The 27,916-nt window shown below is 51.9% G+C and overlaps 1 protein-coding gene across 4 annotated transcripts in view; it reads left to right on the top strand.

Moving 5' to 3' along the window:
- Positions 1-26,101, top strand: part of LOC144936473 (DENN domain-containing protein 5B-like) — an 83,075-nt gene extending 56,974 nt beyond the window's left edge. Inside the window, exons 12-25 of one of the 4 annotated variants that reach the window (XM_078863549.1) lie at positions 23-145; positions 855-989; positions 2,581-2,733; positions 3,323-3,413; positions 5,741-5,864; positions 7,152-7,280; positions 8,251-8,372; positions 9,415-9,560; positions 10,568-10,686; positions 11,987-12,285; positions 14,975-15,057; positions 15,927-16,053; positions 17,608-17,887; positions 18,465-26,101. In XM_078863549.1, the coding sequence (XP_078719675.1) occupies positions 23-145; positions 855-989; positions 2,581-2,733; positions 3,323-3,413; positions 5,741-5,864; positions 7,152-7,280; positions 8,251-8,372; positions 9,415-9,560; positions 10,568-10,686; positions 11,987-12,285; positions 14,975-15,057; positions 15,927-16,053; positions 17,608-17,887; positions 18,465-18,648 (2,115 nt within the window). In that variant the 3' untranslated portion in view covers positions 18,649-26,101. The remainder of the gene's footprint in view (positions 1-22; positions 146-854; positions 990-2,580; positions 2,734-3,322; positions 3,414-5,740; positions 5,865-7,151; positions 7,281-8,250; positions 8,373-9,414; positions 9,561-10,567; positions 10,687-11,986; positions 12,286-14,974; positions 15,058-15,926; positions 16,054-17,607; positions 17,888-18,464) is intronic. The other 3 variants (XM_078863550.1, XM_078863552.1, XM_078863551.1) reach the window with 3 other exon arrangements.
- The last annotated feature ends 1,815 nt before the right edge of the window (positions 26,102-27,916 follow it).

The raw sequence follows: 27,916 nt of genomic DNA, 5'->3' as shown, positions 1-27,916 counted from the left end.
CGCGCCACGGCGACCGCTGCAGCCGCCGCTTGCTGCAGCCGCCGTCACGGAGATGAGCCCGGGCCTGGACGCGCTGGCGCTGCCCGGGTGGCGCGTGGTCAAGCGTCCGAGGCCCCCGCGCAAATCCATGTCCGAGTGCAACCTGGTACGGCGACGTCCGAGGCACCCCGGCGGTTTGGGGGCCGCCCCCGTTGCACCGACACCGCCGCCCGCGAACGCCGCGGCTCGCGTCGGGGCGGCGCAGTGAGCGGAGCTGCGGCACGCAGCATGAGGACGGAGGAGAGGGTGCAAACGGGACGGGGGAAAAAAATGTAACTGGTCCTCGAATGGAACTGTAAACACCGCCCCCCCCCCCCTAGTTCGTCAGAGAGTGCACGGGGTGTCAGTAGTTTTTACGTGCCTATTTGTCATCGCACCTGGTCACGTGATCCTATGTCTGTGCTGACGTTGTGGTTTCTACGTTCCATTTAAGACATGCCACCAAATTTTTCTATTCCTTGTCTCTTCAACTCCTTCAACTCTCGCCTCCCTTCACTGTTTTATGTATGTTGAACTTCTTTCGCACCGTACGTAATTGGAGGTGCAGGGGAAGGACAACAAACTAAACACAAAAAGCAGTTCTAAAGAAATGAGTTTTCAATCTAGATGATTTAAAAGTGCATAGCTCCAGTGACTTCCTAGTATCTGAAGGAAGATCGTTCTAGACGACCGCAGAAGCGCGTCTGAACACGCTGAACACGCTGTCTTTGTTCGACGACTAGCAAAAATCCGCCGCTGCTTCTGTGAGGCTGCCCTTCACCTTTGACCCCTTTGTGCCGTGCCTGCCACCGCTGTGCGGCGTTTGCACCCGGTAGAAGTTCTTAGCCGACGGCCGAGGCCTGGGCAAGGGCGGCGTTCGGCAGCCCAAGCTGGCCGACCTCTCCCCTTCGGTGTTCGCCAAGACCAACCTTAAGTTCGTGGAGGGCCTGCTCAAGGAGTGCCGCACCAAGGTGAGAGAGATAAATATATTTTTATATTGATTTAGTTTACCAGGTAAGGCCCATGGAGCTATGTAGCTATTTTAAGGTCGGTGGTGGATATGCACGTGGCCTGTGATCCACCACTGCGGAGGGAACGAGGGTTGGCGGATCACGCACATGTTGTGAAACTCCCTTCCCGTAAGTGTCAAAGTGTCATAAACTATTGAAACGAAACCGTTTTTATTTTACCAGGTGAGGCCCGCTGAGCTATGTAGCTCTTTCTCAGAAGCGACTTGGCCATCACAAGTGGTAGCTCAACGAAGTGGCTTATCATCATCATCATCATCACGTGGAAATGTATAGCAGCCAAATACTCTAAACGCGTTGATGTTCATTCTTAATGTGGAGGGAAACACCGAAGGACCCGGAGAAAAATCCACGCGACCATGGCGAGAACACGCAAACTCCAAATATACAGCAGCAGGCGTCAGGGTTGGGATTGAACCCACGACCTCCTATAGACCAGGCGAGGTAGTTAACGTCTCACCAACCGGGTGCCACAACCGCTGTGTGGATTAACATCCCGAGCGTTCACAGACGTAAGTGAAATTCTCGCTCACGCCACGCTGGCAGTGCGGCCTCCACGAGAGGAAGCCCTTTAGAGCCCCTCTCTCACGTGGTAATTGGCCTACTCCTCCACAATGGCCAGACGTTTTGGAAGAGGCGGGAGTACCCACGCTTTACCCCACCACACGCGGCCGTCCGGTCGACTGAATGAGGGCCGAATGTCACCTTGGCGTACCTCTGGCGGGCCACACGTCAACGCGCATAACGTGGTGCTATCCAAATAATAAAGCAACGAATCATCCCCGTAACGTCCGAGTATAATGAGACCTTCGCGGTGGCGGATGTGACCGAACGTGCTAAAGTTACTTGCACGGTGTTGCCGGGTTGAAGATGAGATCCCCCCTCTAGCACCCGATTGGCGGGGCTAGGATGCTGGCAGTCATGGGTGGTTATCGTTTACGGGCCGTTTTGAAGTGGTGGCCACGGGCCGTACGACAAATGAAGTCCGGAGACGTAGCTTCCTCACCCCCCCCCCCCCCTCGTGGTCTGTGTTAAAGTGTCGCTTACGCGATCCCAAATTCTCACGACAGGTGCCAGTCCTGTCGAGGAAGGTCGAATACGAATTGATGGATCCTGTACGAATAACCGTATCAACACGTGACTCCCTGTAGCAGGGCTACAAAGTGGCCAGTAGGTGGCAGCGCAGCATTAGGTTGCTGACGTGTCTGTGTGGAATTTACATTCATATGGGCAGCGGTAGTACAACGGTTAGCGCGCTGCGCTACTAACCCGGCGACCCGAGTTCGATCCCCGTACACGGCCTACACCAGTGGCGATTATCTGGGAACTCATTTGAGGTCGACTCAGCCTCAAATGAGTACCCGGTGCGGTGTAAACATCGCCACTGGGGAGACAAAGGCGGCCGGGCGTGGTGTTGGCCATCCACTCCCTCGTGTGCCGTGCCGGCCTTCATAGGTGCTCGCTAGCAGCACTTGCCCCTGCAGTCTGTTCAAGTCTACACGGGGGAACTTTGCCTTTTTTGTCCGTGCGCCAGACCAAGCGCATGCTGGTGGAGAAGATGGGCCAGGAGGCCGTGGAGCTGGGCCACGGCGAGGTGACGCTCACCGGCGTGGAGGAGAACACGCTCATCGCCAGCCTCTGTGACCTCCTCGAGCGAATCTGGTCACACGGGCTCCTGGCCAAGCAGGTGGGGGTTCTGCGCTGGACGTCTGGCCGTGCGCCCCGAGGTTGAGCCGGGCGGCCCACGAGGGGAGGGCTGAGCTTCCTGGGCGGTTGAATCCCAAGCGAGCTCCCACGAGATCAGCGGTCGTGTGGAGGATTTCCGTTGCGGTGGGGTTGGAGCGAGCGCCGTAACGACGTTTGCTTGCCCCCAGGAAATTTGGCGAAGTGACGAGAATCGTGGTCGCGATTTTAGTAAAGATTTGAATATTCCTCCTCTTGTTTTGTGCTGCCTAAGTTGCATAATTCTCTTTTTTCTGTATTTTTCACCATATTAGTGTGACGGAAACTCATTTCTTTAAAACCGCTTGTTGTGTTTAGTTTGTCCTTCCCCCGCACCTCCGATGAGCACGGTTGGCTGTGTACGCTGCGAAAGAAGTTCATCATACGTGCATACTTGTAAACGTACTGCGTGCACAGTTTACACGATTAATACACAATCGATGACAGGCGCCGCTCGCTTAACAGCGCTTGTCCCAAAAGTCTGTCCAGGCTACGCCGGTGGTGGGGGAGGCGGGGGGGGGATCTCTATCTCTGTTGTTGGTCTGCGCGAACAGGGAAAGTCTGCGCTGTGGTCCCACCTGCTGAGCTGCCAGGAGAAGGAGGAGGAGAAGAAGGAGGCTGCGTTTGAGAGCGCTGTCCCTCTGGGTACGTGGCCCCGCGGCTTAAGCTCCCAGAACACCCGGGGGGGGGGGGGGCAGGCTGTCCGCACAGGCAGCTGGGAGAGAGTGTCCCCTGAGAAAGCAGCAGCAGAGGATGAACAGCGGCAGCGAGCGAGGTGCTGGGCACAGCCGCCGTAGAGGGCGGCAAGATGCAAACGCAATAGGGGGAGCCGAGCGGTGAATCGCGGGGTCTGTCGTTGGAGTCTCTGCCACTAAATTATTGTGGTCTTCTGGAAGAATTCTAACCACATGGCCACGTGATGCTTGCTTTTAGACATATATCAAAGTCTTCTTTTCAAACCAGTTGAAACTTTTTTTCAAATCAGCTTCTAACATACTCTCTGGTTCTTTCGGTAAAGTCATGTAGGTAGAAAAAATAAATAATAAATGATGACGTTTCGATCGCAACACAAGCAATCGTCATCAGGTAGTAAGATACAGCCGTAGAACTGCTGACCAAGAAAGGGCTGCTGCAACAAGAGGCTTCATACAGGTTTGAGGTGGGTGTCACCCAAGGGCGAGTAGGCGGGGTCAGAGATGCGCCAAAGGAGGATTGGCATGCTAATGCACACGAGTACAGCAGTTCTACGGCTGTATCGTTCTACCTGATGACGATTGCTTGTGTTGCGATCGAAACGTCATCATTTATTATTTATTTTTCCTATCTACGTGACTTTACCGAAAGAACCAAAGAGTATGGATCCCTGCAGTCACGAAAGCTTCAAATCAAGATTCAGCTTCTAACACGTCCAATCTGGGTCGCAAACCTAATGAGTACAAAATTGTGAACGGACTGTGCGGTGTCACCAAAACGCGGGAAGATCTATCCGAACATGAGCACCGTGCATGGTATCGCCAGCGTGCACAGAGAGCGGTAAAAACGTTCGCTTGACAAAGTGGCATTGGCCTCACTTGAAAAAAAACTGCTCCGACAAAACTCCGGATGAGTACGTGTGTGGAGAGTTGGAGCCGCTTCAACGGAAACAGCGGTGGAGAACGTTTCTGGCAACCACCCCGACCAATCCTGATGCCTCGTGTCGCACAGAGCTCGGCTGTCTTCTTGTGTCCATTGTGGGGGACAAATGTGGCAGCGGGCAGGCGTAGTGCCGGGCCCCGCATGTGCCGTGCCAGCCGTACTGAGCGCTCGCTAACAGCACTGGCCCCACCAATACTGTCGTCTGTAAGGCTTCATGGGGGGATCTTTATGTAGGAGGCTAGTTAAATGAATGTCTGGGCGTGTTGTGCGTGCATGTGTGTGTGTGTGTACGTGGGGAGCGGAAGTGTGGTGCTTAGCAAGCTGCGCAATGAATCTGGTGACCCGAGTTCGATGCCTTCTCACGGCCAACACCAGTGGCGATTATTTGAACTTGTCCTGGGCCTCAAATGATTACCTGGTGCAGTGTGTAAACATCGCCACTAGGGAGAGAGAATATGTGGTGCTGGCTCCCTACCCCCTCGTCTACCGTGCTCGCCTTAATAGATGCTCGCTAACAGCACTTGTCCCTAAGTCTCTTAAGGTTATAGGATGATCCTTGTCTTTGTAAGCAGTTCACGTAAACCACGAGAGATTCTGTGTGGACCAAGCTTGCAATTCCAGAATAATTTAAATCATGAGCCTGAATTACAAAAAACGATTAGTCATGAGAGGGGTGAATTACTAAAAGTGTTTTTTCTGCATCTGTGTGTGTTTACCTTTTGCTGTACTTGCGTGTGAATGTGTATGTATCTGAAGCTGTGTCTGTAAGTCCCCCATATACTGATGTAAGTACGAGGGATATGTTCCCGAGTTTTCTATAAATCCAAAAAGTCGGGGATTGGGATACGAAATTTCAGATAGTCCAAAAATTTGGTTTGTTTTGGATGAATCCAAAACTATGACATCAGAGAAATGACAGCACTTACAATCCATCACAGCCGTGCTTTTCCCGACACGAGTGGCTGACGTCACTTTTGTGAAGACAAAGCGACGTTAAATCGTTACGTAGTGCAAAAATCTGAAATGTTACTTTTGATCGAAAGCACCTTCCTAATGTGTACATGCCAGCGTGTGTGTGTGTGTGACGTGGTAGTTGTAGCGGTTCGCATGCCTCTGTCGATTCGCCACCTGGGAGACAAAGGCGGCCGGGCGTGGTGCTGGCCACCTCCCCCCCCCCTCGTTGCTGGCCTTCACTAACAACACATTTCCCAGCAGTCTGTTAAAGCTATACGGGGGACCTTTGTCTTTGTGTGTGTGTGTGTAAATCTGTGCATGTGTATACCCCGTTCACTTCTGCTCTGATTCTGCCAAACCTGCGATTAAATTTGCTGCTGCAGATGCCACCATCCTGAGCTGTGATTGGTGGGTTTTCCCAGGGATCGCGGCCAATCAGGAGAGGAGACGGTCCGACGGGGGCCTCATTATGCCCCCACTCAAAGCCTCTCTAACGCAAGACATGAGGTGAAGCCCCACAAACCCCCCCCTCCACCCCCCCCCCCCCGGTGGCCACAATGCACCACGCCAACATAGTTCACATGACCCTAGCAACGAGCTGTCTTGTCGCACATTTGCAGCTGAATGTTCAATTCGGAGCGCTGACCCAGCACAGCCGATCTCGCGCATGCCTCTGTGGTCAGGCCTGGCGAGAGGCTGACCGAGGTAGTGGAACTACACCCTGGCCTCAATTTCACGTGAGCCCCATATTCGTTGAACTTTTGTTTACGAAACCAAACTATGTTTTATTTTACTAGGTAAGGCCCACTGAGCTATGCAGCTCTTTTTTCAGAAGCGACCTTGCTATCACAAATGATAGCTCAACGAAGTGGCTTATCATCACGTGGAAATGTAGAGCAGCCAAACACTCTAAACGCACGTTTTTAAATCTGGAGGGTAAAACCGGAGGACCCGGAGAAAAGTCCACGCGACCACGGGGAGAGGGAGAGACGCAAACTCCAAATATACAGCAGCAGGCGTCAGGGTCGGCATCGAACTCACGACCTCCCGCATACCAGACGAGGGAGTTGACATCTCGCCACCGCGGGGCCCCATACAGAAGAGGATACGGACCCCCAGCCAACATCACTTGCCAGTGCGCCACGCTTCTCTCAATGGGTCTGCGGCGTAGGCGTTCAGTGCGCTCGTTTTACTGGATGAGAGCCCATTTGGGTTGGTATTTGGATTGTTCCGGAGCGAACGAAACGCGGGGCAAAAAGAGACGTGCAGACAAAGATGACCCATGTAGCCTTAACAGGCTGCAGCAGCAAGTGCTGTTGGCAGAGCAGCTATGAAGGCCGCCACGGCACGCTAGGGAGTGGGTGGCCAGCACCATGCCCGGCCGCCTTTGTCTCCAAATTAGCGATGTTTACACACTGCACCAGGTACTCATTTGAGGCTGAGTCGACCTAGGGGATGACCAGGACCAGTTCAGATAATCGTCACCGGTGTTGGCCGTGAGCGGGAATCGAATTAGTGTTGAATGGATTCGTAGCGCAGCGCGCTAACTGCTGCGCTACAACAATAACAACCGCCACTAAGTGGTGATGACATCACCACGACGCTTGTGCCAGGCTATGTGCACCTTGAGGCTACATTACACGCACACACTCACCTACACAGCACCACCTGACCAGCTCTCATGCTGGGAAAGGTCGCAAGTTCAGTTTCGCAGCAGGGGGTCAACTCGCGCAGGAGGTGTGACCGTTCCTCGCCCCATCGTTTTGACCGTTCCTCGCCCCATCGTTTTGACAGGCACATTCAGAACATCGCGGAGATTCGCACGGACGTGGGGCGAGCGCGTGCCTGGGTCCGCCTCTCCATGGAGAAGAAGCTGCTCTCCCGGCACCTGAAGCAGCTGCTGTCGGATGAGGACCTCTCAGGGTGAGGAATGCATTCGCCGCCGTCATCATAAGCATCATCGCCGTCATCATCACCATCGCCATCATCACCACCATCATCACCACCATCATCACCATCATCGGGGTGGTGACGCACCCCAGCCGTAGGCTATCGTCGCCGCTTGCGTGGCAGAGGTTCGCGGTTCCAGCTGAAGCGGCAACCCTCGTTACCGCCGCCGAGGATCCGAGTGGCCCGTGAGACACGTGCCGCCGTTCGCCCACACCGGATGGTAAACGGCGATAAAGGCCCCCACGACATCATTCAAAAAATAGCGGTGCGATTATTAACTCGCAGATTACTTCATATTTTCCTGTGTGCAAGTTGCTGAATCTCGGAACTCGCACGCGGCTCAGCGTTGATTTTATTTAAAGAGGCATGGCGCCGTTGTTTTTAAAACATTGTACTCATGGCAGAGAACCGTCGCGACACGACCGCACTCTATGATAGTTGGCGCCAAACTGTGCCACACATCCTCCCACATGGCCTTGTAGGAGCTTCGGTTCTGATAAAGTTATTTTATTTTCGTTTTTCTTCTGATTCCGTTCCGATGACGTACATATACGTACGTGGACATTATCGGAACGGGAAAGGGTTACTTTAGAAGCAACATAGCGACATTGCCCCTCACTGGCAAGCTTATGCTTGCTTGTAGGCCGGTCCTGCGTTCATCTTGTGCCTCACAGGGACAGCTGCCACCGGGGGCGTCCCCTGCCATCCCCTGCCGGCGTCACGGTTCAAATTTGCCAAATACGATAAATTACTTGGTCGGTAATGGTCGCCCAGCAACATCGCCCATCCCTGCTGTAAAACTGCTGCAGATGAACACCCACATGTGAAGCATCTCGCCTTCGCGTTAGCCTCGTGCTGCCATGGCGAATACAACCGTGCCAACGACGTGTCCGGCTGAACGGGGTGGGAGAGAGGAAAACTTGCCGTTGTGTCTCTGTCCCAGCCGCCTCTACAAGCCGTACGCCTTCCTGCACATGGAGGACGAGAAGGAGCAGTTCCTGTACCACCTGCTCACGCTCAACGCCGTCGACTACTACTGCTTCACCAACGCCTTCTCCACCGTCGGTAGGCGGCTCTCCCCGCCGACATTGCCGGCCGCCACGCCGACACACGAGCAGCCGTGTACGGCGAGTGTACGCTCCGCGTCGCCAGGCGCTCCGGAGAGAGATGGAAAACTTAAACACATTCCTGCAGAGGGAGCTGGTAGGAACGTTGGGTTGCTCGGTCAATGGCCAGGGTCAACGGCGGCGTGGTGTATTCCGCAAATATGGCCGACTGTGAGGGCGGGCGCAAGCCGGCGTGAGTAGGTTAAACGTTGAGTTTTATAAGGGCACCACGGGGTGACCAGCCCCTCCCCACCCAGCCCCACCCCTCCCACCCCCCACCCAGCCCCACCCTCCCCACCCAGCCCCACCCAGCCCCACCCTCCCCACCCAGCCCCTCCCTGCACGACGGACACAATAATCCCCTGTGGGCTGGTGTAACCAGGAGGTTCCTACCAGTAAATCTATACAAAGACAGTCACTACATCGCGCGTTTTCAGATGTGCTTCTGCGGCCACCGAAATGCTCTTCCTTCTGATATTCGGAAGCCACTGGAGCTGTGCACTTTGAAATCATCTAGATTGAAAACTCTTTTTTTGATGGAACTGCTTTTTGTGTTTAGTTTTGTTGTCCTCTCACCCGCACATCCGATTGGCATAGTTGGCTACGTACGGTGCGAAAGAAATTCACCAACATACATACATTATCCGTGACGACCTCTTGACCTTTGACAGTACATAATAGCACCACAATGAATTACACAGGCGTGTGTCTGCATAATACCTCCACAGTCTATACAGTTAAGCATAGTAGTAGTAGTAATCGCTAAGCAGTCAATGGGCCCTTTCGAAGTTCAACATGCATACAAAGCAAATGCGCAGCACGATTTTTTGTTCCCGTAAATTTGTAATTTTTCCACATTTTTTATATTTGGTTTCGCAGCTCTAAACGAATCTGTCACTCACACTCTCCTCCACCCCCGTCTCTCCCACCCACCCACCCACCCACCTCCCGACCCACCCCCCATACACCCACCCACCGCCCTCCACGCGCGCGCGTTGCAGTGATGCGCTACCGAGTGCTCATCGTGCCGAGCCGCAAGGTGGGGCCCTCCGTGACGACGGCGAACCCGTGGGTGTGCGTGGGCGGTGACCTGGGCGACACGGGCGTCCTGCTCGTCCCCCGCAGCTCTCTGGAGCTCGCCTTCGAGGTGCGGCGTGAACAATCGCGATCGGCGCTCGCCGAATGGCAACCCGAGTTCAGAATCACAATATTTATTCACACTGGAGGAGGAATCCGAGGAGCTATAAAGCTCTTTTTCACAGATGTCCAGCAGGGGCGACTCAGAAAAGTTACAAACAACACAAAAACACGATAGGAGTGCAAAGTATAGGAAAGCTAATCAAATCACTTAACAAATATTTGTACAAATACAAGTATAAAATGTTTATCTTAATTCGTAAAGCCCACTGAGCTATTAGCTTATTTTTCAGAATCGACCTGGCCACAAATGACACCCCAACGAAGTGACCCATCATGCAGAAATTCATAGCAGCAAAATAATCTCAATAATGCAGACGCGTGTTTCTGACGTGTTTCTAAATCGCGGTGCGCGTGTCGACCCGCCCTTGGTTAACAAAGCAGAAACGAGCGACGGATGAGCCCCGTTGCGCTGCTGCTTCTCTGCTTACTTAACTCGTTCACGCCAAGCCAGGCGGCGGCGGCAGCGTCGTCGTTGTGCCCGGACCGCCGCGAGAGCTTTGCCCGCTGGTACCGTCCTCGACGATGTGTGGCGGCATCGTCTTGTCTTGCACCACAGCTACGGTTGGGCCTGTCGCATTGGCGAGATGTTAACTACCTCGCCTGGTGTACAGGAGGTCTTGGGTTCGATCCGGACCCTGACGCCTGCTGCTGTATATTTGGAGTTTGTACGTTCTTCTCGTGGTCGCATTGATTTTTCTTCGGGTCCTGCGGTGTTTCCCTCCACATGTGACAAACCTTACTAATTGGCTGTGTCGGTTGGTGATGGGTTAACGAGACATTTATATTTACACAATATAACCCAAAAAAACATTATCCAACCGTGCTTTCGCACTGTACTTGGCTATATAGCTCAGTGGGCCTTACCTGGTCAAATAAAACATTGTTTAGTCTCGTAAGTCCCCAGGGTTTCTGCGCATTGACCCGTTTCTCCCATCCCCCCCCCCCCGGTCCCAGTGTGTGAACTTAGGCCGCCTCACCACGGTGCAGATCGGCCACGACAACGCGGGGCTGCTCACCAAGTGGCTGGTGGAGTGCGTCATGGTGCGGAACGAGATCACGGGACACCTGTACAGGTGCGCTCGTCTGGCGGCCCCCAGGATATACCCCCCCACCCCCCAAAAACAACAACAAGAACCGCCATTCGGCACTAAGTGGCAGTGATGTCACCACGGCGCTTGTGCCAGGCTATGTGCACGTTGAGGCCACATGAAGTGTCGAACGCCCGCTGGCAGGAGGTTACGGGGGCAGACCCAGGTGCCACGAGTCGCATCACTGAGATAACTGGCCGATGCCCCACCACCTCCACCACTCCCACCTCCCCCACCACTGCCGCGGGGCCGTCGCGTTCAATGAGCGCGACGGGAGGAGCCGGAGATTGAGAAAGTGAGGAAGACCTGAGAGAGAATGGTTTGACGATGACATCACAAGAGATCGGTGCCAAAAAGACGTGGCCACGACTTGATGTATTGGCACAGTAGACTGAAAGTAAAGTGGAAAAAAAATGACGAAATGTGCAGTGGACACCTCCGGGTTATCTGCCCATGGATCATGATGATGATGACAGCAGTGCATGCTAGAAGCGAAACACCAAGTGTGGGTGAGAGGTGGTTTAAGGGACTTCAGAGGCAGGCCTGCTACTTCCTCTATGCCTCTCTATAATTGTGGGGGTGACACACGGGAGTTCTGAATGGATCATGTGCTCAACCATGAACGAATGGGCACTTTTAAAAATATACAGTAAAACCTCGTTATTTCGGTATTTGATCATCATTATTATTCGTAATTGGGGATAATTCGGCACGGCTGCGCTTTCGGCATCGACACAGTATTATGAATTCGCCATGACCCGAGTTGCCGCACCAAATGGTCCAATTTGGGCACGCACGTGGAGCGACGCCACGCCATGACCAAAACAACGACTCGGTCTCGTGGCGGCACGCGTGGTGAGCGTTAGTGCAGGCCTGTTGCTTTGGACTTTACCTTGTTGATGCACTCTGTGCAAGCCAACCCTCTCAGGAATGTCGTCTGCACCTACATCAAGAAGTAATGGAAAGGAACTGGGGAGTACAATTGTACGTAATTCGGAATATTGGATAATTCGGCAAGGCCAGAGCCCCATGTGTCGAATTAACAAGGGTTTACTGTAACTTGAAACAAATCTCTCGTTTCAAATGAGGCATGATGTGTCCATATTTTTGAACCGAGGCATATTTCGCAGCACTAACGTTCAAACATTTTGTTGTTGCTTAAATAATTGACGAATGTGCATGACTGACTGCCAAAACACAAACGATGCCAGAATGTAACGGATCGTGACGACGACGAAGACTAAAAGCGTCGACTTCCCCCGTCCGTGGCGGTGCCGCCCGCCAGGTTCCCGTGCGGCCGCTGGATTGGCCGCGGCGTGGACGACGGAAGCCTCGAGCGCATCCTGGTGGGCGAGGTGGTGACGGCCGCGGCGGCGGCAGCGACGGGGGGCGGCGGGGGCGGGGGCCGGGCCTGCGGGAGGGCCGCGGGGGCCGCCCGGGGGGACGAGCGGCACCGCGGGAGCCGCGGCGCGGCGCCCTGCGCCCGCTCGCCGGCGCTCGCCCGACGGGGCCCGGCCTCGTCCGCTGGCTCCTCCGCCGCCTGCGCCAACGCGGCCGCCAACGGGTCCTGCGCCGGCGGCGCCAGTGAGTACGGCTAGGAGGGGGCGGGGGGGGGGGCGAGAGTTGGTGCGGCAGAGGGCAACAGTGTGTGCAGCTGGGAGGAGGGGCGTGAGTGGGTGCAGCTGGGAGGGTGGGGTGTGAGTGTGTGCAGCTGGGAGAGTGAATGAGTGCAGCTGGGAGGAGGGGTGTGAGTGTGTGCAGCTGGGAGGGTGGGGAGTGAGTGGGTACAGCTGGGAGAAGTGAGTGGGTGCAGCTGGGAGAGTGAGTGGGTGCAGCTGGGAGAGTGAGTGGGTGCAGCTGGGAGAGTGAGTGGGTACAGCTGGGAGAAGTGAGTGGGTGCAGCTGGGAGAGTGAGTGGGTGCAGCTGGGAGAGTGAGTGGGTGCAGCTGGGAGAGTGATTGGGTGCAGCTGGGAGAGTGAGGAGTAAGTGCAGCTAGGAGGCGAAAGGGGGTGCAGCAGGGGGCATGAGTGGGTGTCCGTGATGGCGATTCGTTGTTTCAGCGGAAATGAGAGCAGTCGGTGGTGAGAGGGGTTCCTTGTGTAGTGGAGTCAGTCCCTGATTACCCATTACTGCCCTGCTCCTCCACGCACTCTGCGTACTAAATACTCAACGGGTGGTCGCTCCTTCTCTTCTGTTGCCCCCATTGTTTGGAACTCCCTACCCCCACACATCCGATTCCCTCCCACCGGTTTTAAGTCATTCCTTTGTTCCCTCTGCCATCTTCTCTACGAAACGAATATGCCCACTGTTTCTGTGCAGTGTCTAGAACGTGCTTTGTAATTGAACGCTCAAGGGCTGTCCTTAATGCACTGTGAAGAGTGGCTGTAATGGAGCGATAAATCGTACACCCTACAAAATCACCGATCAGAGATTTGCCCCTCCATATATGGTCATTGTGGATCGTTAATCGAGGTTAACTGTATCGATTCCGCTCGGTCGATACCATAATAAACGAGCATAAAAAATACGGGGTTATTCATAATGTGCAGGTTGATCGCTGTATCGATTAAATTGCCAATCCATGGATCGAGTAATGATGCGTGAGTGAGTGCAGCTAATATCAGCGAGATTGATTATTCCGTCGCAATCCACTTTTCTTGTACCACAGCGCACCTTGTGTCAGCCACCTCCTGAATGTGACACCATACACACTCTGCAACTCGTCTTAGATTCAGAATACTATCATAGGGGGCCGTCCATAAATGACGTCACGCACCTAGTGGGGGGATCAGACATTTGTGACGATGTGTGACGAGGGGGGCGGGGGGTGAGAAATGTGACGTCGCATCAAAATGCGCAACTTTAATTAAATATAGACAACACGTTCTACTTAATTAAATAGACGTTTTAATCAATGTTTTCTCCTACAACATCAGAGTGCAGCGCCACATTAAATACGCACTACAACGATTTGAAGCATGTTTTTTTTGGGGGGGGGGCAGAGCTTTGTGACGTCATATTTGAGGGGGGGTCTGACTTTTTGTGACGCCATGTGACGAGGGGGGGGGGGGGTAAAAAATCGTCCAAAATCGCGTGACGTCATTCATGGATGGCCCCATTCCTATTTTTATGAGTTTGTAGTACAGCTGCCTCTCATTTCAAACGGGGGCTGTGTTCTTGAAGAACGGCGCGTTGATCAACATCGCGTAAATTAAACGTAAGAAATCAAGGAAATGGTTGGGGTGAGGAAGAGCACGCTGCCGAACCCCATTCTTACGTCTGCATATTTCACCGGTTACAGGAACATATTATAATTACTATACTACAATGCATGTATTAAAGATAGTAACAGCCTATTTAAAGAAAGAAAGAATAAAGCAAAACTAAAATATTTTTAACATGTTCGTGAAGATAAGCTTAAAAAAAAGAAGATAAGCTTATCTTCACGAATGTACTGGGGCTGGTGGAGTGGAGGCGTGGAGAGTGGCGGTGCGCGAGGAGGCGATGCTGACCGATGCTGCCCATGCTTGTGTTTGTTGCCAGTGCTGCTGCTGCACCTCAGGCGGGATCGCTACTCAACGTTGCTGCCCCAGACTAACGATTAGCTCGCAGAGCGTTCCGCACACCGTGGCCAACGCCCCAAAGCGCGCTATTCTAATAATAGCGCTCGTATAACAAAAGTAAGCGTAAATTGATCTAACGCGGTATTTTTAAATCGCATTACTTAATACGGCGACTGTACACCCAGTGGCTAGGAGATGTTAACTCCCTCGCATGGTATGCAGGAGGTCGTTAGTTCGACCCCGACACTGACGCCTCCTGTATTATTTGGAGTTTGCGTGTCTCTCTCCCCGTGGTCGTGTGGATTTTTTTCCGCGTTCTCCCGTTTTTCCCTCCAAATTTATCAACGTGCGTTTAGAGTGCTTTGCTGCTATACATTACCACACGATGATAAGCCACTTCGTTGAGCTAGGGTGTGTCGCCAGGTCGCTTCTGACAAAGAGCTACATAGCTCAGTGGGCCTTATCTGGTAAAATAAAAATAATTTAGCTGTAACAGTTTATCACACTTGGACACTGAGGGGCAGGGCGTTTCATAAATGTGTGCGATCCGCCAATGCTCGCTCCCTCCACACTGCTGGATTTAGGCTTTGTATGGAATTGTGATTGTTGAACCAGTATGGAATTGCGACTATCAATAGGATGGCTTCTGACTCTCTTGACCTCGAATTGCCTCTTCCTGCTCCATGCCCCCCGCCCCCGCCTCGCTTAGAGATGATCCCAGAGCAGATCCAGGAAGGGGTGGGTGAAGCCGTCAACAACCTGGTGAAGCATTTCCACAAGCCTGAGAAAGAGGTGAGGTCACGGGGTCCCCAGAGGCAGCAGCTCGACTGCGCTGGCAATGCTTGTGCGGGTGTGAGCGCTGCTGATGATTCTAGTGGTTCTCCGTAAGGTTAAACAGGGGTTACAAGGACTAAATAACCCCCGTGTTGTTTATGGTTGCCTGTGGCGTTGTCGGAGCTGCAACTGGTTTATAGGGGCGCCACCGTGGCGAGATGTTAACTACCTCGCCTGGCATGCAGGAGGTCATGGGTTTCATCCTGACCCTGACGCTTGCTGTTTGCACTTTCTCCCTGTGGTCTCATGGATTTTTGTCCAGGTCCTCCGGTTTTTCCCTTGACAATTTTGAATCAACATGCTATTGGAGTATTTGGCTGCAATAAATGTCCACGTGATAAGCCACTTTGTTGAGCTATCATTTGTGGCCAGGTCGCTTTGGGAAAAGAGCTGTATAGCTCAGTGGGCCTTACCTGGTAAAATAAAAATACTTTATAGTTTAAAATAAAAAAAACACAAATTTGTCTCATGGCCTCCTGTTTGGTGGAACTCTCCTTCAACACCACCTGGGGGCTCTATCCTCCCGCGGTCTTCCATCCACGAGCCTGCACCGCTCAACAAGGTGTCGCTGTGCACCCAGCCTGGCAAAGGCATCGTGGTGACGTCAAAGCCACCGAGCGGTGACTGATAGCCTTTCCTGCTCCTGCTGTTGTTGTGTGGGGAGCGGTGGCACAGCGGTTAGCGCGCTGCGCTACAAACCCAGTGACCCGAGTTCGGTTCCCGCTCACGGCCAACATCCAGTGACGATTATCTGAACCGGTCCTCGGCCTCCTCCCCTAGGCTAAAGTGCTACATGGTGCGGATCTTTGTCTTTGTTACATTGGCAGCGTGGGTCCCTGACGCTGCTGCTGTGTGGAGAGGGAGGCCTCGTGTGGGCACTGGGGCACGTGTTCCAGCACGGCCTACGCTCCCCACGCCTCTTCCAGAAGCCTGTCTTCGTCTGGGACTTTGTGGGTGAGTGTGTTCAGTCGCCGGTGCCCCTTTAACCAGCGGCCACATCCGTGCTGGTGCCACGCTGTGCCAGGTCCTTCTTCTTCTTTCGTACGGCTGATGTCGATGCAGGACAACAACCACAATTTCACATTGGGGGGGTGGTCAAGCCAGACAAGCGCGTCAGTAGCGGAGTTTATCGCACGCACTGCCGGTCAGGTGAGGCGCCAGCTTACTCTTACGCCTGCGGAAGCCGAGTCGTGCCGCCGACGTCACACAAAGTGCGTGGCATGAGATAGAAGTGCGTTTAGGTGACGCAATGATGGCGTGTGCGTGAGCTGCGTGCCGACTAGCGTCGCGCTCAAGTGACTTCGTCGTTCGCCTCACCCCTGGGGCCCTTGCTTGACCCCGAGTTCGGTTCGGACGTGCTGTGAGGCCTGCGTGGCACGGTTTGGTCAAGGCCCAGCTCAGAGAATTGGGAAGTCACCCAGACTGCAAGGGTTCGTGCTGGCTCGTCACTGTTGTGCCCTTGGAAAAGGGGTATAAATGTTCCTGCGTAGGCTCAGTCTTTGACTTCCTCTTTCTGTCTGCCCATGTCAGCCTCTGTGGCCAAAAGGTCGGAGTTCAAATGGTTTCCACTGCTCAAACGAGCATTGGGCAGTGCTCGACTCGCTCTGCAGCCCCAAACCAGTTTTGGTCATTCCTTGTTCCCATGGCTAAGGCCAGTATCGCCATCGGGATGACCACTGTTGACTTCCCATGCAAGAATCAATTCTATCTGCGCTCACTCCTCTCCAGCCGGGTCGAACTGCAGTCGGTGCGTTTGACTCCAACAAACACCAACCTTCCAGGCCGAGTCGGCCTCCTGTCAGTCAGTACATGGGAGTATCCACTCTGTGTTAACAAACGAGATACAGTAAAACCTTGGATTGCGAGTAACTTGGTCTGCGAGTGTTTTGCAAGACAAGCAACATTTTTTTATAAATTTTAATTTGATAAACGAGCGAGGTCTTGCAATACGAGTAGTACGTATACGCTTTGTCTGCCGAGCGTCACGTGATCACAACTGATATACGAGTGCTTTGATATACGAGTGCTTTGGATTACAAACACGTTTCCGGAACGAATTATGCTCGCAATCCAAGGTTTTACTGTACAAGTATTTGTGTAGATGAGTGAAGCGGCAGTTTAATGTCTTTGACTCTGCATTGCAATCGTGATGGCCAGGGTCCGATTTTTATTGATATTTATTCGTACCAGCAATTCACGCATTGTATGTATGTGGAACTTCTTTCGCATGGTACGGAACCAACCGTGCTAATGGTATGTGCGGGAGAAGGACAGCGAACTAAACACAAAAAGCAGTTATAAAGAAATGAGATTTAAATCTCGATTTAAAAGTGTGTGGCTCCAGTAGCTTCCGAATTTTGGAAGGAAGAGCATTCCAGACGGCCACAGAAGCGCACCTGAAAGCGCGCGATGCAGTGACCGTCTTTGTTCGATGGCCAGCCAAAAGCCGTTGCGTGCATGAGCGGAGTTCGTGACTGCCGGAACTAAACCATCGCCCGCGCTTCACAGAGAGGGTGGCCTCGCACCTGGAGGAGACCGCGGAGGGCACAGCGGCCGCAACGGCGCTCCTCCGGCACGGCGGTGGCTCGGAGCGGCCGCTCCTGGCGGCGACTCCGGCCCCGCCGCTGCCCGCGCCGGAGCCGGACGCGGATCTCCGGCGGGGAGAGGGGCCGAGCCGGGAGGTGCAGGCACGACGCGCCCTCTGCTCGCTCGTGCGCGCCATCAACGGGGCGCCGCGACACATCGGCAAGGATGGCAAGTTCCAGCTGCTCGTGTGCTTCGGAGCCCGGTGAGGAGGTCGCGGGAGCGTGTGGCACCGTCACACCGAAGGGCGTGCGGATGGATTGAAGATTGGGCGCCGTGGTGGCGTGATGTTAACTGCCTCACCCGGTTTTCAGGAGGTTGTGGGTTCGATCCCTACCCTGACGCCTGCTGTATATTTGGAGTTAGAATGTCTCACTCACTGTGGTGGCATGGATTTTTATCTCAGGTCCTTCGGGTTTTCCCTCCATATTTATAAACATGCATTGAGATTATTTAGATTATTTGGCTGTTATAAATGTCCAAGTGATAAGCCACATTTGTTGTGCCATAATTTGTGGCCAGGTCGCTTCTGAAAAATAATTTAATGCCTCAGTGGGATTTGCCTGGTAGGATGGGAATGGTTTCGTTTTATTTCTGTGTTTTTGCGTGATTTATTTGCCTTTCCTGTACATGGCACTACTATCGTGTTTTTATATTGTTTGTTGTTGTAACGTCCTTACCCGCCCCTACTGGACATCCGTGAAAAGAGCTTCATAACTCATCGCATTCCTCCAGTATGAATAAATATTCTGATTCTTCCCCCTCTCTCCGCGCCCCGGCAGGGAGCAACTGCTGCACAGCTGGCTCTCGCTGCTCACCAGCTCCCCCGTGCTGCAGCAGATGTACGAGGACGTCGCCCTGCTGCGCGACGCGAGGCTGGTGAGCGACCTGGAGCGGCTCCTGCAGGCCCTGCTCGGCTTCCCCATCAGCCTGGAGTCGTCGCTCGTCAAGGGCATCGACACGTGACCTCCGCCGGACGTCGCCGCGTGACCCTGGCCGCGCCGGGCCCACCAGCGTTGACCTCCGACCGCCAGCGCGACGACGATGACGACGACGACGAAGGTTGTCCTGGAGGATCGCCATCGTCGCCACTGCCATTCATCTGCCGACACTGGAGGTCCAAGTGCGCGGACCTATGTCAATCCGCTTGAGCTGTCCGACCGTAAACCTCAACATTTGTCTGCAAGTCTCCCCCCCCCCCCTCCCCGACGTCCGAACTGCTTCAACGCCAGTCTTTGTTCGCAGCCCTCCAGGGTTGAGGACTGTCATCCGTCAGGTCATCTGATGAGTTCATCAGTAGACGACGGAGTATCTTCAAGTTGTCTCCACCCCCGTGCCGTCTTGATTTCAACTCGCCTCCGTGTATTTGCTGTCCTCAACACCAGCGTTAGTTCGTGAGCATCGCCCATGCCCCCCCCCCCCCCCGCTTTCCCGTTCGTATATCTGTGACCTCTTAAGTCATCGCCGATCCAAGACTTAAACTGAATGACCAACAGGACCAACTGTCCTCACCAGCAGACCTATCAGTGCCCTCCAGTCATCATCCCAACTCCGATACGGTCTTCAGTGTCAGCTGTGGTTCACGATCCCCAAAGTGTAAGGCCTGTGATCAGCTTCGGTTGACGTCAAAGATAGATTAAGTCCTCGTTTAACGTGGCAGAGTAAAGTGCCGCTTTAACCAACAACAACAAAAAACCCGGAAAACAAAACAATTTCCCCATGAATAAGGTAACTATAAAGTTTGACGAGATACGATGTACTTCTACTACTACTACTCGCACGCAGTAAATTGGCGGGAATAAATAACTGAGGGTACGCCGCCGCGTTACTGTATCACTCCGCGTGCCGTATCACTGCACCGCTCAGCCGTGCAGCTTAAGTAGTTCATCGTCGACCACTCAGAAACCGCGTTATTGTAACCGCGCACCTTCCGCGCTATAACAGTGCACGTTCCACATTGTGCAAAGTGTTCCCGAATGGAAGAAACCGTGTCGTAGCGAAAACGTGTTGTGTGAACACGCGTTAAGCGAGGACTTACCCATGTACTCTTCAAGTCTACTTCGCCCATACGTTGCCTTCAACAGTAACTTCGCTTCATTATCTCTCAGTGTTAAGCTTGTGTTCTCTGAGCCACTGGCAATAGATTCAAGAATATTTTTCAAGTCATTATTGCTGAGTTGCTTTCGTAACGGTGATGTGCCACGTCTACGAATCCAACGCCGATTAACTCTTCTGAGCTGCCCGAATTGACCCGCAGATCGATTGAGTGCCCTCAAGTCATCGCCACTGCTCGGTATATCAACCTTGGTGCTTTGATCTCCCCACGACACCGTCAAACAACTCGGTATGCCCACACGGGCCGAGTGTCTTCACTTCAGCGTCAATTTCCAATCACCCATCTGCAACTGTCCAGATCTGCTCGGCCTCCTGATTTCACCAGCAGATAGACAAGCGCTCTCAAATCATCTACGCTCCCTTCGCTGTCACCATTGCCAACCATGGTTCATGATCACCAAAGATTAAGGTCACGTGACTTAACCTCCTAATACACTCTAACCTGCTCACCAGCAGGCCAATGCGCGTTTCCATGTCGTCTCCGCATCTGTGCACGCGGTCGACGTTCGTTTGTCACGTACGTACGCGTGTCGAACTCCTTTCGCGCTGTACGTAGCCAACTCATGGGAGGTGCGGTGGGGGGAGAGAAGTCCACAGCAACGCGAGCCTTTGGCCACTCAAGATACCAGACCTGCAGATTGAACGGCGAGTCTTCACGTCAACGTCCACTGTGGCTGTCACGTCAAACGGCAACATTGTCCTGTCGTCCCCAGGCTACCTGCTGACCCACTTAACCTGCGCACAACCAGACGAACTGCACCCCCGCTAATTATTTCCTCTTGCGGTGTTCATCGGTCTGGGTTTCGCCCTGGAAAGTGCAGGCGTTTACCTCTTGTTGTTTATAATCGCGGGACGGGACAAAAACAACGCGGACGATGCAATGTCTGGTTTTGGCCTCTTAGACAAAGGCGCTGCCGGTGAATCTGTGTCGGCGCCCGGCGCACTCGATAGCACGAGGAGCCCCTGCTGTGTCTACTCCCGCAGCAATCGTCCGCGTCTCGTCCGTCCAGTCCGCGAGTTTGTCATCTCGTGCGGCCCGTCTCGTGATCTCGGCTGCCGCACCAACCGCACCGACACGTCTGCCGTGCGCCGTCCGCGTGACGACGTCTCCGTTGTCCCGGATGTTTTTTACGTGACCCTTTTAGACGTTTCGGATGAGTGCCCCCCCCCCCCCATGTTATAAATAGCAGCGCTTAATGGACTGCAAAACCCATTTTTCGTAAACAGAAAAAAGAACTGTTCTTTCGCCTTTTTGGGCAGCGGGAACTTTTCTATCCGAAAGTTTTAGCGTAAACCATTGCGCAGGGCGAGTGTCCCGTCTGTTCCCAGACACGCGTGTTGTATGCTGTCGGTTTGCAAACGAAACAAAACCAAACCAGACGGTGACGTCCCAGCGCGGAGCGGATAATTTTTGTAAGAACGTTTGCATTTCTCTATCTTTCTTGTTTGTTTTGTACACAAATTAACGAGCGTACGCCATTCGTGATACATAGTCGATTTCCCGTGCAGACGACGACGACGGCGGCGGCAGTGTGCGCGGTTTTTTTTGGCCTTCTCGCACGGCGGCGTTTGCCCTGCGGGAGGGGAGGGGGGGGATCTGCCTGCGTCTGGCCGAAATTGCGGCGTCGCCATCCCCCCCGCTCCTCTTCGTGCGCACGCCGAGACTCGCCGTGGTCACATGCGGCGAGTCCATCATCCCGCCCCCCACCCCCTTGCCCAGTTCTCAGATTCTTTCACAAGCTCGTTCCGTGCCCAAATCACGGGAACGAGTAAAGGTGCAGGCCTGCAATTTGCTCGCGTGAGGCATTGCCGGAAGAAGGGCCCCCACTGGAGATGGGACTCTGGAAGAGCCTCTCTAACGGGAGTACCCACACTTGTGAGAGTAACCACACTTTACCCCACCACACGCTGCCCCTCGATCGGCTAACATCAATGAACCAATTTATATTGCTGGGTGGACAGAGGACAGGGGGATTTAAGAATCTTTGCGCCATTGTTCCAACATACATGTGCATACAAATGTATGTACATGTATGTTGAGGTTCAATGGGAATGTTAGTGGTCATGTAGAGCATACAATGGCGAAGTATGTATGTATGTTGAACTTCTTTCGCACCATACGTAGCCAACTGTGCTAACCGGAGGTGCGGGGGAAGAACAACAAACTAAACACCAAAAGCAGTTATAAAGAAATGAGTTTTCAATCTGGATGATTTAAAAGTGCATCATAGCTCCAGCGGGTTCCTAATATCGGAAGGAAGAGCGTTCCAGACGGCCGCAGAAGAGCAACTAAAAGTGCCCGATGCGGTGACCGTCTTTTTCCGATGGCTGGCCAATACCCGCCGCGAGGATGACAAGGTTCGCTAGGTTGGTTTACACTCCTTGACGAGAAAAACTAAACTTATAATAATTTTTGTGATGTGAATTTACCCGGAGAAGCATCACGATTTTCAGAAGCCTTGCAATGAGGTTCCTGTATTGGAGCACTTGTCAGATGTATGTATGATGTGGAAGGAACCTCTCTTGGTGCTTTTTACATGGAACCTCTTCAAGTGCAGGACACCCCGTCCGTTGCCATTGCAAGGTTTTAATTGCCAACCAGATGGACTCTCTTGTCTTGCTTCAGAATCCACAACACGCTTCAATTAATTGCTAATCGAGAAACTTGCTTTCCCTGCAAAGTGATTCTTTAACTGTGGAACCACGTGGGAGGCACCGGGAGCCATGTCTGTGGATTTTCTTTAGATTTTTCTAAATTTTTATACAATATTTCTCTTAGGATTTGTCAAATTTCTACATTTTTCTGATTAATAATCGACTCAAATCGAGGAATGGCTCAAACTCTGGCTCTTATTCGTTCTGTTAGAGGATAGGGTAACTATCCCTTTCAGAATCCTTCAACCGTTGATTCTTATACGCGCACGATTTGATGCATGCAATGTGAATGTAATATTTTGATTGGATCGTCACATGCCCAAACGTCATAGCGTGGACATTGATCTCTTGTTGCAAAAATTGTCTAAATATTTTGACCGTGGCGTTTTTACGATTACACCGTATTCGCGCAACACAGAAATAATATTCCTGATACAACCTATGGCCCTTTGTCAACCCTCTGCAGGGTGAAGGGCTCCCCCATTCCATTTCTGATGTGGGAGATTGACCATTCTTCACCACGCTGGTCAATGCAAGTTGGTGAAAGGGGGCTGCCCAGGACAGGTTCAGATGATCACGTTTCCACTGATGGTAGCCGTCGCTAGGTATCGATTTTACATTTGTGCGTTTATAGCACAATGTGCTAATTGCTACGTCACTACTCCCCATAAAGATATAACAATGAAATATATACACATGCGTCTGTATATGTGTATCTATATGTATATATAATTGTGCCTATGTGTATATATAGTTAGATGTTTAACTATATTGTGCTGTATATGTGTCTGTATACGTGTGTGCAACCCATATTCGTAATATTTATTAAAGTGTCCTAATAATGAGCTCCCACAGCCCATGTGACACAAATAAAGCATCTAAAGCCAGCCAATAATTTTTCAAATTATATATTTTTTATTTATCTCACCTTTTTACAATGTTATGTTTGTACTAATTGTTTCTTTCGTGACCCGTCCGTGCCAATTATTTGACGTACTTTTCTCTACGTTATATTTTTAATTTCCAGTTTTCATTGTTTGTGTTTCATTGTTGCCATGTGAACTCTCGATATTTGCTGTAAAGAGGGGCTCTGCACGTTGCCCGGCGAGGTGGCACTCGAACACGAGCAAAGGGTTCGATTCAAATCCTCCCTCTTTGAGAATTCCAAAATTGTTATTATATTAATATTCACCAGGACAAAAAAAGTTGACTTTCATTTTTATTATAATAATGAATGTAGGGTTCTATTTAATAATCCTGAAGTTTTGGAATTGCCCCCTCCCCCCCCGGGAAGCTACTTTATCCACCTCTGAACTCAAGCCATCATTCCTCCTGTAAGGATACAATTAGTACCACCTTGTGAGGAGTCAGAAGTGGATAAACTTGTGTTGGTGGGCATCTGCTGCCATGGGAATGTCGCATTTGCACAACTAGTTCAGGGCTGTCAGTGGAGATGAAACATGGGGGAGACTGGGCCTTCGACTGCAGACTGTATTCAGGCCTGTCCTACCTGAAGCCAGACAGCACCTTTGTCACGCTCTGTAAGGAGTTGTGTGCCACACGCGATGCTCTCCGTTTATAGTTTACTGCTTTTACCAAAAACAGTAACCCTCAGAGCTGGGATACACCAAATTAGATAGAGAAATGTGACATACAGGTGATACTTCAGAATCTAAATATTGATTTATACTGGAAGAATCCGTTGGGCGGGTAAGAACGTGACACACTTGCATAGATACCTCCCTGATTTCTAATGACTCTATTTCAACAGGTGATTGAATATTGCATTGTGCACGCAATTTTTCCATATCTTACAGAGTGCCAATAGATGGAATATGCCTACTGAGGGTTGGTGGCAGATTTCTAGAGTTTTTTTTTAATTTAAATGTTTCTTTCTTTAAGATGTATTCCCGATTATTGTAGTGAGGCATCTATAAATGGATCGCCCTGTATGCGTAAGATACACTAGCGTCATTTGGGCAGTTTTTTGGCGGATAGGCAAAGATGATGAGGCATGCTCCACTGGAGAACTGCTTCATCGCCGATCAACAAAATGAACTGAACACATGCTGTGAAGAAGGGACAATTCCTGAAACGTCGCCTATTATATATGTATTTGTTGTTCTAAAGCCACAGTGTTATTGGCGAAGGTGTTACGATTTTTTTTCTTTATTTATGTTTGTGCACGACTGCCAACTCTGCAGCAGCTGGGACATCACCGAATAATTAGTTGTAATCGACCACCACTGGCTGCCAAGATTTCGAACCCAGAATCTTGACACCGCAGACTCAATTCAACTGATACTGAAAGATTTAAATGATTCACAAACGTGGCAATGGACAAGTGCGCGGCCCCACCGCCGATGTCAGCATTACACGCTCGTGCTGGGTGAAACATGACATCGCAGTAGCCTCATCGGGATGGTTGTCAATGAGATGGATGCCTTTTGATGGTCTTGAGTACATGTGGAGTCTCGCCACCTGTCTGATAATTGGCATCTGTGTTCGGGTGGCAGGAATTGATTTGTACCAAGATTCGATACTGGACTTGTGTTGAACTGTTGTTACAGAACACTGCACAGTTTTGATAAACCGAGAAATCATGACAAAAATAAGGAAAGAGTTTCCCCTGTCTGGCATTAAACAGGTGTTGCGATGTTTCAACACCAAATTGATACCTATTGCAAGGCATAAAGTCCAGTGGTGATTTTTAGAATGACCAGGCTTTGCAATGCATCTGTTAAGCTCTAAATATAATTTATTGGATCGTGATGCTGGTATCATTATACCCATATTTATGCTCCTGTTAATCATGGGTATTGGATATTATAACCCAGCAGCACTACGTCATACTCTCCAACACACACGCACGCACGTTATCTGCCGCTTATCCTGAATGGTGCGTTGAGGAAATTGCTGTTGGCGAGTGACAAATATTCATGGCCAGTGTGGCACTGGAGTAGATGGTGAGACCACTGCTACATAAGGACACAGCCGCATTTGTATCACACCCAGTGCAGTTGTGAGCTGCACTGGGTGCTCATTGGAGGATGAGCTAACGTGCGGAGCGTGGTGGAGCTGCGGCGTAGTGGTGATGGGCATTGTACTACGAACCTGGCCCCACAGTTCAATTCCCGACCATGGCTAGCATCGGTGGTGCGTGATGTCTGAACCGATCCTGAGCCTATCCTTGCCCTCCCCAACCCCATTAGCCAGCGTGATGAAGTAGGGTCAAACAACCACCATGACTGACATGCTGAATTCATCCACTCGTGGATTGATGGGGCTGTACTTTGTATATAATTTGTAGTCCACAGGCCAGCGCAGAAATTGGTTCCACCGATCGATTTATTTTGCCTAATAGTGATTTACTTGATACCCCTACTCATTTCAAGTGGTGATCACGTAATTATCTGTTATTGGCCACACGAAGAGATTGTAACCACTTACAAGTCATGCCACCTCCAGGTGATATCGGACAAGTGGTACCATTTGTCCTGGGCTCACCGACTGATATGGGGGGGGGGGGGGTCGGCTAACCTTTGTGTGGTGCTGGCGATGACGCACGATCGCGTGCCGGTTCCAGCCGTAATGAGCACCCACTCGCCGACGCCATTTGGGTTAGACGACTCTTCCCCCCCCCCCCCCATCAATAGAATGACTTTCATGTATTCCGTGTACAAGAGATGCGCTGCATGTGTACGCACGGTACCTGATGGGACGTGTCATAGGCGCCGTGTATTTGAAGTTGAAATTATTCTTTGAATCAAAGTTCTAAATTGTTTACGAAACACCTTTGTTGTGATCAGCGTACAACTTGAGTTGACATCAACCGAATGGGCCATGTTTTATGCTCTGCCATAAAAAAAAACGTGAATGTTTTGTAACGGCAACAACAAAAATGTGTTGATGCACGGTTTTGCATTGCTGTACTTTGCGTTTGAATGTATCTTATTAAAGGCAATGTATGAACTACGTTTTGGAAATGTGGCTTTATTGGACGTTGTTACTGTGCAGCCATGGTGGGTGTTGATTAATTTATTGACGACTAGCAGAAGTACCCGGCGTTGCCCGGGTGAAAAATATATTTCTTAATAACCTTACATATATACACAGATACTAAGGTATTGTCAAAGCCCGGTGGGCTTTGACAATACCTTTCACCACTCACAACTCACCCTCACCACTCATCCTCACCACTCCCACTCACTACTCACCCTCACCATTCACCATCACAACTCACCACTCACCAATCTCCCTCACCAATCTCCCTCACCAATCACCACACACCCTCACCACTCACTCTCACCACTAACCCTCACCACTCACACTCAACATTCACCCTGACCATTCAGCCTCACCACTCACCACTCACTCTCACCATTCACCCTGACCATTCAGCCTCACCACTCACCCTCACCACTCACCCTCTGCCTCACCACTCACCCTCACCACCACCACTCACTCTCACCACTCACGCTCACCACTCACTCTCTCCCTCTCCACTCACCCTCCCCACTCACCCTCACTACTCACTAATCACCCTCACCACTCACCACTCATCCTCACTACTTACTACTCACCTTCACCACTCACCTTCACCACTGCCCCTCACCACTCACCCTCACCACTCATCCCCACCACTCACCCCTAACCACTCACCCTCACTACTCACCATCACCACTTACCCTCACCACTCACCCTCACCACTCACCCTTCCTACTCACCACTCAACCTCACCACTGACCATTCACCACTCACCCTTACCCTCACCACTCACTCTCACCACTCACCCTTACTATTCACCACACACCCTCACCACTCACCCTCAACATCAACACTCACCCTCACCACTCACCATCATCATAAATCCTAACCACTCACCCTCACCACTCACCCTCACCACTCACTCTCACCACACCGTCAGCACTCACCCTCCCCACTCACCCTCACCACACACCCTCACCACTTAACCTCACCACTCAACCTCACCACTCACCACTCACCCTCACCATTCACCCTCAACACTCACCCTCACCCCTCTCCCTCACCACTCTCCCTCACCACTCACCGTCACCACTCACCACTCACCCTCACCACTCACCACTCACCCCTCACCATCACCACTCACCCTCACCACTAACCCTGACCCCTCACCACTGACCACTCACCCTCACCACTAACCCTCACCATCACCACTCACCTTTACTACTCACCACTCAACCTCACCACTCTTCGTCATCACTCACCCTCATCACTCACCCCTCACCACTCACCCCTCACCCTCACCACTCACCATCACCACTCTCCCTCACCACTCACCATTCACTCTCACCATTCACCCTCACCATTCAGCCTCACCCTCACCACTCACCCCTCACCCTCACCCCTCACCACTCACCCTCACCACTCACCGTCACCACTCACCACTTACCGTCACAACCACCACTCACCCTCACCACTC

This window comes from Lampetra fluviatilis, chromosome 16 (genome assembly GCF_964198595.1).
Source record: "Lampetra fluviatilis chromosome 16, kcLamFluv1.1, whole genome shotgun sequence".
Classification (NCBI taxonomy): Eukaryota; Metazoa; Chordata; class Hyperoartia; order Petromyzontiformes; family Petromyzontidae; genus Lampetra; species Lampetra fluviatilis.
This window is presented reverse-complemented; position numbering and strand designations above follow the sequence as displayed.